The 12,716-nt window shown below is 41.2% G+C and overlaps 1 protein-coding gene across 3 annotated transcripts in view; it reads left to right on the plus strand.

Annotated features, from left to right (window-relative positions):
• Nucleotides 1-2,249: 2,249 nt before the first annotated feature.
• SPATA6 (spermatogenesis associated 6) overlaps nucleotides 2,250-12,716 on the plus strand; it is a 183,450-nt gene continuing 172,983 nt past the window's right edge. For all 3 annotated transcript variants that reach the window (XM_019957509.2, XM_019957510.2, XM_070786581.1), the window contains exon 1: nucleotides 2,250-2,565. In XM_019957509.2, coding sequence (XP_019813068.1) covers nucleotides 2,515-2,565 — 51 coding nt within the window. In that variant the 5' untranslated portion in view covers nucleotides 2,250-2,514. The remainder of the gene's footprint in view (nucleotides 2,566-12,716) is intronic.

Below are 12,716 nucleotides of genomic sequence, written 5' to 3' on the forward strand. Positions count from 1 at the left end.
ATAGCATTGACTAGATGGACCTTTGTTGGTAAAGTATTGTTTCTGCTTTTTAATATGCTGTCTAGATTGGTCATGGAGAAGGCAATGGCAACCCACTCCAGTACTCTTGCCTGGAAAATCCCATGGACAGAGGAGCCTGATAGGCTGCAGTCCATGGGGTCGTGAAGGGTCGGACACGACTGAGCAACTTCACTTTCACTTTTCACTTTCATGCATTGGAGAAGGAAATGGCAACCCACTCCAGTGTTCTTGCCTAGAGAATCCCAGGGACGGGGGAGCCTGGTGGGCTGCGGTCTATGGGGTCGCACAGAGTCAGACACGACTGAAGCGATGCAGCAGCAGCTAGATTGGTCATAGCTTTTCTTCCAAGGAGCAAGCGTTTTTCATTTTATGGCTGCAGTCACCATTTGCAGTGATTTTGGAGACCCCCAAAATAAAGTCAGCCACTCTTTATACTGTTTCCCCATCTATTTCCCATGAAGTGATGGGCCTAGATGCCATGATCTTAGTTTTCTGAATGTTGAGTTTCAAGCCAACATTTTTACTCTCCTCTTTCACTTCCATCAAAAGGCTCTTTAGTTCTTCACTTTCTGCCATACGGTGGTATCATCTGCATATCTGAGGTTATTGATACTTCTCCCGGCAATCTTGATTCCAGCTTGTGCTTCATCCAGCCCAACATTTCCCATGATATACTCCACAGAGAAGTTAAACAAGCAGAGTAATAATATATAGCCTTGATGTACTCCTTTCTCAATTTGGAACCAGTCTATTGTTCCATGTCCAGTTCTACCTGTTGCTTCTTGACCTGCATACAGATTTCTCAGGAGGCAGGGAAGGTGGTCTGGTATTCCCATCTCTTTCAGAATTTTCCACAGTTTGTTGTGATCTACACAGTCAAAAGTTTTGGTGTAGTCAATAAAGCAAAAATAGATATTTTTCTGGAACTCTCTTGTTTTTTCGATGATCCAGTGGATGTTGGCATCTGCTAGATGCCAGAGATCTCTTCAAGAAAATTAGAAATACCAAGGGACCATTTCATGCAAAGACGAGCACAATAAAAGGCAGAAATGGTATGGACCTAACAGAAGCAGAAGAAGAGGTGCCAAGAATACACAGAAGAAGTATATAAAAAAGATCTTCATGACCCAGATAACCATGATGGTGTGATCACTCACCTAGAGCCAGACATCCTGGAATGTGAAGTCAAGTGGGTCTTAGGAATCATCACTTCAAACAAAGCTAGTGAAGGTGATGTAATTCCCATTGAGCTATTTCAAACCCTAAAAGATGATGCTATGAAAGTGCTGCATTCAATATGCCAGCAAATCTGGAAAACTCAGAAGTGGCCACAGGACTTGAAAAGGTCAGTTTTCATTTCAATCCCCAAAAAAGGCAATGCCAAAGAATGTTCAAACTACTGCAAAATTGCACGCATCTCACATGCTACTGAAGTAATTCTCAAAATTCTCCAAGCCAGGCTTCAACAATATGTGAACCATGAACTTTCAGTTGTTCAAGCTGGACTTAGAAAAGAGAGGAACCAGAGATTAAATTTCACCCTAAACATGGTTTTAAAATGATTGATTTGAGCAAAATCTTAGATTCGTTTAATCTTTGACAGTCTATGGCTCAGGTGCTTCACAACTAGATTTGTAGGCACTTCATTGACAGTTCAATTTAAAACAATAAACACTGTTGGCACTTCACTGACAGTTCAATTTTAAACAATTTAAAACAATATACTCTGGGATGCATATAGTTATTAGACACGAATCCTTGAAGGGAAGGTGGATGCCGTAACAAAAAAGTCACAGAATAGGAGATTAGGAAGAGATAGGTGATTTGACTGACAATCCTCTTCTCAGGGAGGAACCAGAGTTTTACAGGAGAGTTCTTAAGGTGCAATCTTGGTTATAACTTTGAATTGAACAAGGATCTTCTCCAACCCTGTTTTCTCATGCTGGCTTTGAAAACTATATGGTGAAATTCAAATAAGAAAACGAAAAACCATTATAATTCTTTATAGTTGGAGACGCCACTACCACAAGTTGCCACTGCCACACTGGAACTCAGGGCTCTTGAGTCCTCCTCCCTGCCCTGCATACTGTGCTATTAATACAGCTATTCTCTTCCTCCTCTGGATTTGGGCTCGTAGTTTGACGTCACAGACGAACTGCCCCGCCCACCCTGACTCTTCGGCGGCCCTGCCCCTCCTGGCGTTCGCCAAGCCCCTCCCCCAGGCCACCGTACTCTAGAGGCGGCTCCCGCGCGTTCCCGCCGGGCTTCTCTTCCGGCCCCGCCCCTCGCAGCTGCTATGACAACGAGTCCGCGCCCCGCGCACCGCTGCTGCTCGGGCGGGACCCAGGCTGGACCGCGGGCCCCGGCCTGGGGGCCACAGCCGTCACCGCCGCCGCCACCTCGTCTCCTCCCCGTCCTAGCCCCGCCCTGCGTCTCCTCGCCTCCCTCGGGTCCGCGGCCGGGGTCTGTCCCCGCCGCCCCAACCCCGCCCGGATGCCGAAGGTGAAGGCGCTGCAATGCGCCCTGGCGCTGGAGATCCGCTCTGTGAGTACTGGTCGCGGCCCCATCGCCGCCGCCCGGGTGTCGTGAGCCTCGGGAATTTACTCGGGACGCCGCCTGTGTTTACTTCCGAGAACCCAGGTTCACCTAGAAACTTCCTCCACCCTCTGAGTCATCCCTGTGGAGCCCTGACCCCGTGTCACTTGGGTCTTCCTTTGCCTCAAAAATCATGAATGCCCTCCCACTCCAGCCACACAGAGTTCTGATCCCCACCCCTCAGCTCCCCTAACTTCCTCTCAGCTTCCAGTTAGAGTTTCTTCACATCCTTTCTAAACCACTTTTGAAAGTCCTGCTCTCCGCGTGCTTAACTTTCCATGGATTGGGGTAGGGGGGTAGGGGTTTCTTTTAAAAATTCCTCTTCTCTGCTCCTGTTCTTTTCGTGAGAGATTATTACTGACCTGAGTTCTCCCCAGTCTTAGGGGCGGGGACTGGGGGATGGATTTCTTCTCAAATCAGTGCTGGTGGATTCCTTCGAACTGTTTAGCAAGCTTCTGATTAGTGAAGGAGCCTTTCCTCTCAAATCTCCAAAGTAGAATCCCTGCACTCCACAACCGAAGTGTGTCATCATTGCGCGCGGCAGCTTGCCATCTCCCCCCCCGCCCCGCCCCCCGCCCCGCCACCCCAGGGCCACCCCTCAGAAACCGTTTCAAGTTCCTGCAGTCCCCAAACTCTCCCAATGTTGAGAGGGATCCCCGATCCTTCCCTTCACTCCAAGAAAGGCACCAACGTTAAGAGGAAACTACTCATTCTCTCAACTTGCTGGAGATGACCCGCAACCCTACGGAAGAGATGCCAAAGAGGGTCCTGTCCCCGACGTTGCTGTGGAAGTCCAGTTGAGGCAGAGAACTCCCGTGTCCTTCCTCAAGAGAAGGGCCCAGGACCTCTCCAAGCTCTGAGCAAACACCATCCCTCTGAACAATCTCATAGGACCTTCCAAGGGGTTTTGATCTCCTTCCCCCTCATTCTTTACAGAACCCTCCTTTCTCCTCTTAAGACGAAAGCCCAGCTTCTCTCTTCTAGAGGAAATCCACCCAAAAGTCTTTCCATACCTCTGTTTTAGACCTGTAAGCAGTTTGGAAACACAATTCCTCCTCCTTCAGTCCTTTTTTTTTTTTTTCTTTTTCTACTTCTTTAAGTCCTTTTATTTCTCAGCTCTTTCATCTCCCAGCAAAACTGTGTGTGTGTGTGTGTATGGGTGCATGGATGTGTGGTGTGTTTTAATACTTTACATAGCCAGTAACTCCCCTTCCTTCCTGCACACCCTGCCATCCAGGCCCCCCGCCCCCCAACCTCTCCGAAAGCATCCCCTGCTTTCCTGTCTATTCTTCCTCACATTACAGTGAGGCCAGTGAGGCACAGCCCCTGAAACCTCCAGGGAAATCACAAGACTGTCTTACATCTTTTGCTGGGTCTTAAAGAAAGGAAGGCCGGGTAGGGCAGAGTGTGAGGCAGGGGTGAAGAACAGAGTTTCTGGCTCCCTTGTTTTATGTTTAAGGCTGCAGAGATTTTATTCCTTGCAATGTCAGAAACTCTGTAGTTTTGGTTTCAGATGCTTTTCTAATCCCACAGCTGCCTTTTTGTAAAGGAGGATTCATTTGGCAAAAGAATACACAAAGCTTCCTGAACTGCTTGGCAGTTAGTAAAACTCTGGAGTTCAGCCTCTCTAGACTTTGTTTCTGGCTGCTTCCTCCTGTGCTGACCAATGGAGTTTAGCAGCCTGCGGAGAGCAGCTGCCTGATGGGCTGGCTGTTGCATCCCTTCCTTGGCCAATCCATTCTTGCTTAGAGGAAGTATCAGTGCTTTGTGGTAACTGACTACTGCTTGAAGGGGTTGAAGAGAGAAAAGTTATTTCACCAGCCTTTCTCTCCAGTATTATCAGAGGGAAAGTGAATGACTATACAGTGGAACTTTGTTGTTCATCGTGGCTTAAGAAATTATGCATGTGGAAACATTCCTGGTTTTTTTCAACAAACATTTGAATCAAGAATTTTACAGTTCTAAGAAATCTTAACTTTCATTGGATTATTATTATTATTATTATTTTACAGATGAGAAAATAGCATGACTATTTTTAGGGGCAGATCTGCAGCAACAGGCTAAGATTTCTGACCAGCAAAAGCCCCATTAAATTACTCTGATGCTCAGAAGGAGCAAAAAATATATATATAAAAACTGTTAATAATCATATAGGTTAAACAAGCTTGATTCAGCTTTGATTGAATAGAGGAATTATATGAGCAAAGATATTTTTAACGTCTTTTCAATTTCATTTTTTTTTTCAATTTAATTCAATTCTTTACATTTATGGATTAAAAGTCAAAACTGTATAAAATGATACATTCCAAGAAGTCTCACTTCCAGCCCTATTCAAACATATCTTCCATCTATTTTCATCTGCTATAAGAAACCATTTTTATTGATTCTTCTAGTATTTCCTCTTGTAATATAATCTCATTAGATACACACACACAGTACACTGCCCCTTCCCATATATATTTTTTACTTTCCTTTCTTTCCTTCATGATAGATAGCATATTACATAAGCTACTCTGCACTTTGCTTTTATACTTTCTATAATGTATCCTGAAGATCACTCAAGATCTAAAAAAGTTGACATCTTCTTTTCCCCCTCAATTTTTTACTGACATTTTCCCAAACATACAGAGTTGTTGAGAGAATAGTACAATGAGTAGCTATATCCCATGACCTGTGTTCGTTAGTTTGATATATCTGTAAATTTGTATATTTATAATAATTTTTTTTGCTAAAATATGACAGAATTGTTGCTATGAGAGTCCTAAATACTTTAGTATATGTCTTCTAAAAATAAGAACATTGCTCTACATAACCTCAAGACTATTATCACAGCTATGATAATTATCGATGCTTTCTTAGTATCTAGTCCACTTTCAGGTTTTCCTCATCGTCACAGAAATGACTTGTATAGTTGGCTTTTCCAAACCAGGATCCAATCAAAGTTTACATGTTGCATTTGGTTGTTAGATCATTTTAGTTCATTTTGATATAAAGCAGTTCTACTTTTTCTTTTCCACAATGTCTTTTCTTTTGTGGATTTAGATAAATTCATACACTTTTATATAACCATTATTCAAATCAAGGTTTAGAACTCTTGCAGCACCCCAGTAAATTCCCTTGTTCCTCCTTTTAAACCCTGCACAAAGGGAACACTTACTCTGATTTCTGTCACTCACCACAGATTAGTTTGCCAGTATTTGAGCTTCATATTAAATGAGCTATATGCTGCTGCTGCTGCTAAGTCGCTTCAGTCGTATCTGACTCTGCGACCTCATAGACAGAAGCCCACCAAGCTCCCCCAACCCTGGGATTCTCCAGGCAAGAACACTGGAGTGGGTTTCCATTTCCTTCTCCAATGCATGAAAGTGAAAAAATAAAGTGAAGTCGCTCAGTCATGTCAGACTCCTACCGACCCCATGGACTGCAGCCTACCAGGCTCCTCTGTCCATGGGATTTTCCAGGCAAGAGTACTGGAGTGGGGTGCCATTGCCTTCTCTGAAATGAGCTATATAGTGTATAATATTTTCTGTGGGCTTCTCTTGCTCATTGTATTTTTGAGACTCATCCATGTTGCTGTGCTTATCAGTAGTCATTCCTTTATATTGTGTAGTAGCTATCATATGGTTATATGGTTATATATATCATATATATATATATATATGGTTCACAATAGATTTCTATCATATGGTTCACACCAGATTTTGTTGTACACCACAGCATGTTTATGCCTTCTCTTTATTGTTGATTATTTGGATTGTTACCAGGTTGTGACTGTCTTGGATAAAGCTACTAGGCACATTCATTCCTGAAAAGGTCTTTTTATGCACATTATGTTAAGGAGACCAGACTCGGATACAGAATATCCCATGTTATTGTCTGATTTTTTTTTCCCATTGTGGTGACATTTAATTTGCTCTTCTAAACTGGAAATTAGGTGTTTAATTTCTACTGGCTTATTGAAAATGTGGCACTTCATTTTCTTCTCCCCTTTCCATGTTTATGTTTTGTTGCAGTCTTGTATTTGTGGCAAGCTCATCTTTGATACTGTGATCACATGAGAGCAAAAATGAGTAAACAGGAAAGGTTTTGGTGTATAACACAATATTTTGAGTTGCTCAACAGAACCAAGATTTGAGAGAAAATATATTGCTGGGAAAGAAAGTGTGACTTTTCTCAAGGAATCTTGGGAGAATGATATAATATGCCAAGTAACTCAATTTTAAAGAGCAGCCAAAAATTATATTTCCTATCACTTACACTTTTGATATTTGAAACAAATGTGATATAAAAAAGTATATTTACCACTGCTTCTCTCTACCTTCTTCTTATTCAGTAGTGCAGTTTCCATGAGATTTTTTTTTTTAGGAATATAGACAGAAGAAATTGGAGGTATAAGAGTAAAGCCCAATGCCTGGGCAGTAAAACCAGCCAATTTGCTTTACCTGAATAGTGTCAGTTTGGAGTTAGTCAATATTATATAATTCCCATTTTTTCTTCTCTATATTGACCTCACCTTGTTACCTCAGTCACCTCAGTCACATTACTGACAGCATTGAAGCAAACAGATCTAGGTCCTTTTCTGTTACTATTCATCTGATCGTCTGTGATGGTCATCTGGTTTCCTTACTCAGTTATGCTGCACTTGGTATTTCCCTGGAATACAGACTTTTTAAAACTTTGCCTATAAAGTGCTTCAGACTTACAGAAAAAGAAAATCTAAATACTGTCATCCTTCACCACCCTGATTTAACAAATGCTCATTTTACATTTTCTGAAGATTTTTGTTTTTAAGAAAATGTTACAGATCTAGTTTAAGGCCCTTTTGCACCTCTTTCTGAGTCCAGTTTTCCTCCCTCCCTTCCTAAAGGTAATGTAATAAATATCCTGAAGTTGGACTGTGTTCTTTTCATTCAGGTTTTTTACAGTTGCTACGTATTTGTGTATGCCTACATAATCTGTATACTATTGCTCTCTTTTAAAATCTTACACAAATGGTTTAATGCTGTAGGTTCTTGTTCAGTCACCAAGTTGTGTCCAACTCTTTGCGACCCCATAGACTGCAGGAAATAATGTAGGTGTCCTTCTGCAAATCTGTTTTCCCACTTCACTGTTTCTAAAATTTGTCGCCAAGTGTTGATTCTTGGAAATCTAGTTCATTTCCTTAATTGTTAGATTTTGTTGTTGTTGATGTTGTTGTTTAGTTGCTAAGTCACGCCTGACGTTTTTGTGATTCCATGGACTATAGTCCGCTAGGCTCCTCTCTCCATGGGATTTCCCAGGCAAGAATACTAGAGTGGATTGCCATTTCCTTCTCCAGGGGATCTTCCCAACCCAGGGATAGAACCCGCATCTCCTGCATTGGCAGGCAGATTCTTTACCACTGAACTACCTAGGAAGCCCTGATTGTTGCATAATGCTGTATGTTTGCATTAGAGATTTAATTCTTATTCCCCTATTGATGGACTTTTAACTACCAGTGTTCCTCTTTTTGAATATTACAGATAGCATTGCAGTGAGAATATTCGTACATATCTTGGTGTCCATGAATCTGTTGTTCTCAAGGGCTGGTACTATGCCCTAGGGATCATTCTAAGAAATTTGTTGGCTACCTGTGTTTGTCATAGTGGTTGCAGTGTGTGTGTGTGTTGGGGGTGTTTCTGTTGGTGTTGATTGTCTGTTATTCTGCATGACTTGAATATTCCCTTGAATATATATCTATACATATATATGAAAGCCTGTTTATGATTAGAGATTAAGAATCTAACTCTGTTTTATGTATAAAGACAGACCTTTTGTGTGTGTGTATGTGTGTCTGTGTGTGGAAAAGTTTTAAGTACAGTGACTTTTCCAGTGATGCAATTATCATCTAAAGTGAGGAAAGAGTGTACTTTGTTTTGTTTGGAACTCTGTTAAGAGTTTACTTTTTCAGAAAATCATAGCATCACTGGCAGCTCTGCTTAAATTGAGTTGACATGGAACAACAGACTGGTTCCAAATAGGAAAAGGAGTACATCAAGGCTGTATATTGTCACCCTGCTTATTTAACTTATATGCAGAGTACATCATGAAAAACGCTGGGCTGGAGGAAGCACAAGCTGGAATCAAGATTGCCAGGAGAAATATCGATAACCTCAGACATGCAGATGACACCACTCTTATGGCAGAAAGTGAAGAGGAACTAAAGAGCCTCTTCATGAAAGTAAAAGAGGAGAGTGAAAAAGTTGGCTTAAAGCTCAACATTCAGAAAACTAAGATCATGGTATCCGGTCCCATCATCTCATGGGAAATAGATGGGGAAACAGTGTCAGACTTTATTTTTCCAGGGCTCCAAAATCACTGCAAATGGTGATTGCAGCCATGAAATTAAAAGACGCTTATTCCTTGGAAGGAAAGTTATGACCAACCTAGACAGCATATTAAAAAGCAGAGACATTATTTTGCCAACAAAGGTCCGTCTAGTCAAGGCCATGGTTTTTCCAATGGTCATGTATGGATGTGAGAGTTGGACTGTGAAGAAAGCTGAGCGCTGAAGGATTGATGCTTTTGAACTGTGGTGTTGGAGAAGACTCTTGAGAGTCCCTTGGACTGCAAGGAGATCCAACCAGTCCATCCTAAAGGAGATCAGTCCTGGGTGTTCACTGGAAGGACTGATGTTGAAGCTGAAACTCCAATACTTTGGCCACCTGATGCGAAGAGCTGACTCATTTGAAAAGACCCTGATGCTGGGAAAGATTGAGGGCAGGAGGAGATGGGGACGACAGAGGATGAAATGGCTGGATGGCATCACTGACTTGATGGACATGGGTTTAGGTGGACTCCGGGAGTTGGTGATGGACAGGGAGGCCTGGCGTGCTGTGGTTCATGGGGTCGCAAAGAGTTGGACACGACTGAGTGACTGAACTGAACTGACAGCTACCATTCGGCATTTGAAACTGACCAGTTCATGTTGATTCTGTGAATAGGTGCAAAGAATGTATCTTGAAGCCTAGTCCTGTCTCAGAATTTACACATAGACATATGTAATTATAAAGTATTTCTGTATTTTTTTCAGTTTTGGCATTGGTTTATTTTTTCAGTTATAGGTATAGATAAACTACAAAATGTTAGTTGTAAAAGCAGGATTTTGGATCTTAGAGACATCCAGTGCTCTAGGGTATAGATTTAGAAATGAAACTATTGAATCTTAGGGAATTGTGTTAATTTCGTAGGGCTTCTATGAGAAATCACCAATATAACTTGTTGGTTATATGTAATGTAAATTTCAGAGATCTTCCAGTTGAAGATAATTTTTTCACTTTGTTTTTGCTCTTTTTAGTAATGCCTTTTGTTTTCATTTTCTTTGTTCTTTTTGTTGTTGTTGCTGATAAAGAATGCCACTGAGTCCTTAACTTTTTATGGAACTATAGCATATATTTAGAAAGTGTACATATGCAAAGTGTATAATTACCACCCAGATGGATAGTTAGAATAGTATCAGCACTCCAGGTTGCTTCCTTGTGCTCCATTCCTTTTGGCTACTCCACCTCCACTCTTCTCTTCCCAGAGGTAACCACTATGTTAACTTCTATCTCAATGTATTTTGAACTTGTAATGTCAATTTCTCTGTCTCTCTTTCTCTGTCCCTCCTTTCACTCCCTGTCTCCTTCGACTTTTTTCTGTGACTTCTTTGTGAGAATTCATCCATGTTGTCATGTGAAGCAATAATTCTTTATCCTTTCTATTGTCTCTTCCCCAACTTTATTGATATATAATTGACACATAGCATTATATGTGTTTAAAGTGTACAGTATGTTGATTTATGTTTATAAATTGCAAAATGATTGCTACCAAAATATTAGCTACTGTCGCCATCCTGTCACATAGTTGACATTCTTTTTTGAGTTGAGAACAGTTAAGATTTACTTTCTTAGCAACATTCAAGTATACAGTACAGTATTATTAATTATAGTGACCATGCTGTTTACATTAGATACTTGTTAATCTTATAACTAGAAGTTTATACCCTTTGACCATTATCTCCCCATTTCCCCCACCTCCTCAACCCTTGGTAAACACCACTCTACTATCTGTTTCTCTGAGTTGATCTTTTTAGATTTTACATATAAGTGATATCTTACAGTGTTTGTTTTTTTTCTGTTTGATTTAGCATAATGCCTTCAAGGTCCATCCAGTTTGTCACAAATGACAGGATTTCATTTTTTCTGTTGGCTGAATGGTATTGCTACATGTATATCCCCTGTTCTTTGCCATTCATCTAGTTATCCATTGACAGACACTTAGGTTGCCTTCTTATCTTGGGTGTTGTGAGTAATGCTGTTGTAAACATGAGAGTGCAGATATGAGATCTTGATTTCAGTTCCTTTGTGTATACATCCAAAATTAGGATTGTTGGATCATATATGGTCATTCTATTTCGGGTTATTTGAGGAACCTCCATAGTGTTTTCCATAGTGGCTATGCGCAATTGCATTCCCATAAGCAGTGTCTTTATGATTCCCTTTTCTTTAGATCCTCACCAACACTTGTTATATCATGTCTTCTTCATGATAGTTCTTCTGACATGTGTGAAGTGATATCTAATTGTAGCTTTGATTTGCATTTCCCTGATGACTTGTGATGTTGAACATCTTTTCATGTACCTGTTGGCTGTTTAATCCCTTATGATTATACAGTCAGTTCAGTCACTGAGTCGGGTCCGACTCTTTGTGACCCCATGGACTGCTGCACACCAAGCTTCCCTGTCTATCACCACTCCTAGAGTTTATTCAAACTCATGTCCATCGAATCAGTGATCCCATCCAACCATCTCGTCCTCTGTAGTCCCCTTCTCTTCCCACCTTCATTCTTTCCCAGCCTCAGGGTCTTTTTCAATTAGTCAGTTCTTCACATCAGGTGGCCAAAATATTGGAATTTCAACTATAGCATCCATCCTTCCAATGAATATTCAGGACTGATTTCCTTTAGGATAGACTGGTTGGATCTCCTTGCAGTCCAAGGGACTCTCAAGAGTCTTCTCCAATACCACAGTTCAAAAGCATCAATTCTTAGACACTCAGCTTTCTTTATAGTCCAGCTCTCATCCATACCTGACTACTGGAAAAACCATAGCTTTGACTACATGGACATTTGTTGGCAAAGTGATGTCTCTGTTTTTTAATATGCTGTCTAGGTTGGTCATAGCTTTTCTTCCAAGGAGGAAGTGTCTTTTAAATTCATGGTTGCAGTTGCCATCTGCAGTGATTTTGGAGCCCAAGAAAATAAAGTCTGTCACTGTTTCCATTGTTTCCCCATCTATTTGCCAGGAGGTGATGGGACCAGACGCCATGATTTCAGTTTTCTGAATGTTGAGCTTTAAGCCAACTATTTCACTCTCCTCTTTTACTTTCATCAAGAAGCTCTTTAATTCTTCTTTGCTTTCTTCCATACGGGTGGTGTCATCTGCATATCTGAGGTTACTGATATTTCTCCTGGCAATCTTGATTCCAGCTTGTGCTTCATCCAACCCAACATTTCCCATGATGTACTCTGCATAGAAGTTAAACAAGCAGCGTAACAATATATAACGTACTCCTTTCTCAATTTGGAACCAGTCTGTTGTTCCATGTCCAGTTCTAACTGTTGCTTCTTCACCTGCATATAGATTTCTCAGGAGGCAGGTCAGGTGGTCTGATATTCCCCTCTTATGAAGAATTTTCCACACTTTGTTGTGAACCACACAGTCAAAGGCTTTGGCGTAATCAATAAAGCAGAAGTAGGTGTTTTTCTGGAACTCTCTTGCTTTTCTGATGATCCAGCGGATGTTGGCAATTTGATCTCTGGTTCCTCTGCCTTTCCTAATCCAGCTTGAACATCTGGAAGTTCTCGGTTCACATACTGTTGAAGCCTGGCTTGGAGAATTTTTAGCATTACCTTCTTATCATGTGAGATGAGTGCAGTTGTGCAGTAGTTTGAGCATTCTTTGGCATTGCCTTTCTTTGGGATTGGAATGAAAACTGCCCTTTTCAAATCCTGTGGCTACTGCTGAGTTTTCCAAATTTGCTGGCATATTGAGTGCAGCACTTTCACAGCATCATCTTTCAGGATTTGAAATAACTCAACTG

The sequence above is a fragment of the Bos indicus genome, chromosome 3 (genome assembly GCF_029378745.1).
Source record: "Bos indicus isolate NIAB-ARS_2022 breed Sahiwal x Tharparkar chromosome 3, NIAB-ARS_B.indTharparkar_mat_pri_1.0, whole genome shotgun sequence".
Lineage (NCBI taxonomy): Eukaryota > Metazoa > Chordata > Mammalia > Artiodactyla > Bovidae > Bos > Bos indicus.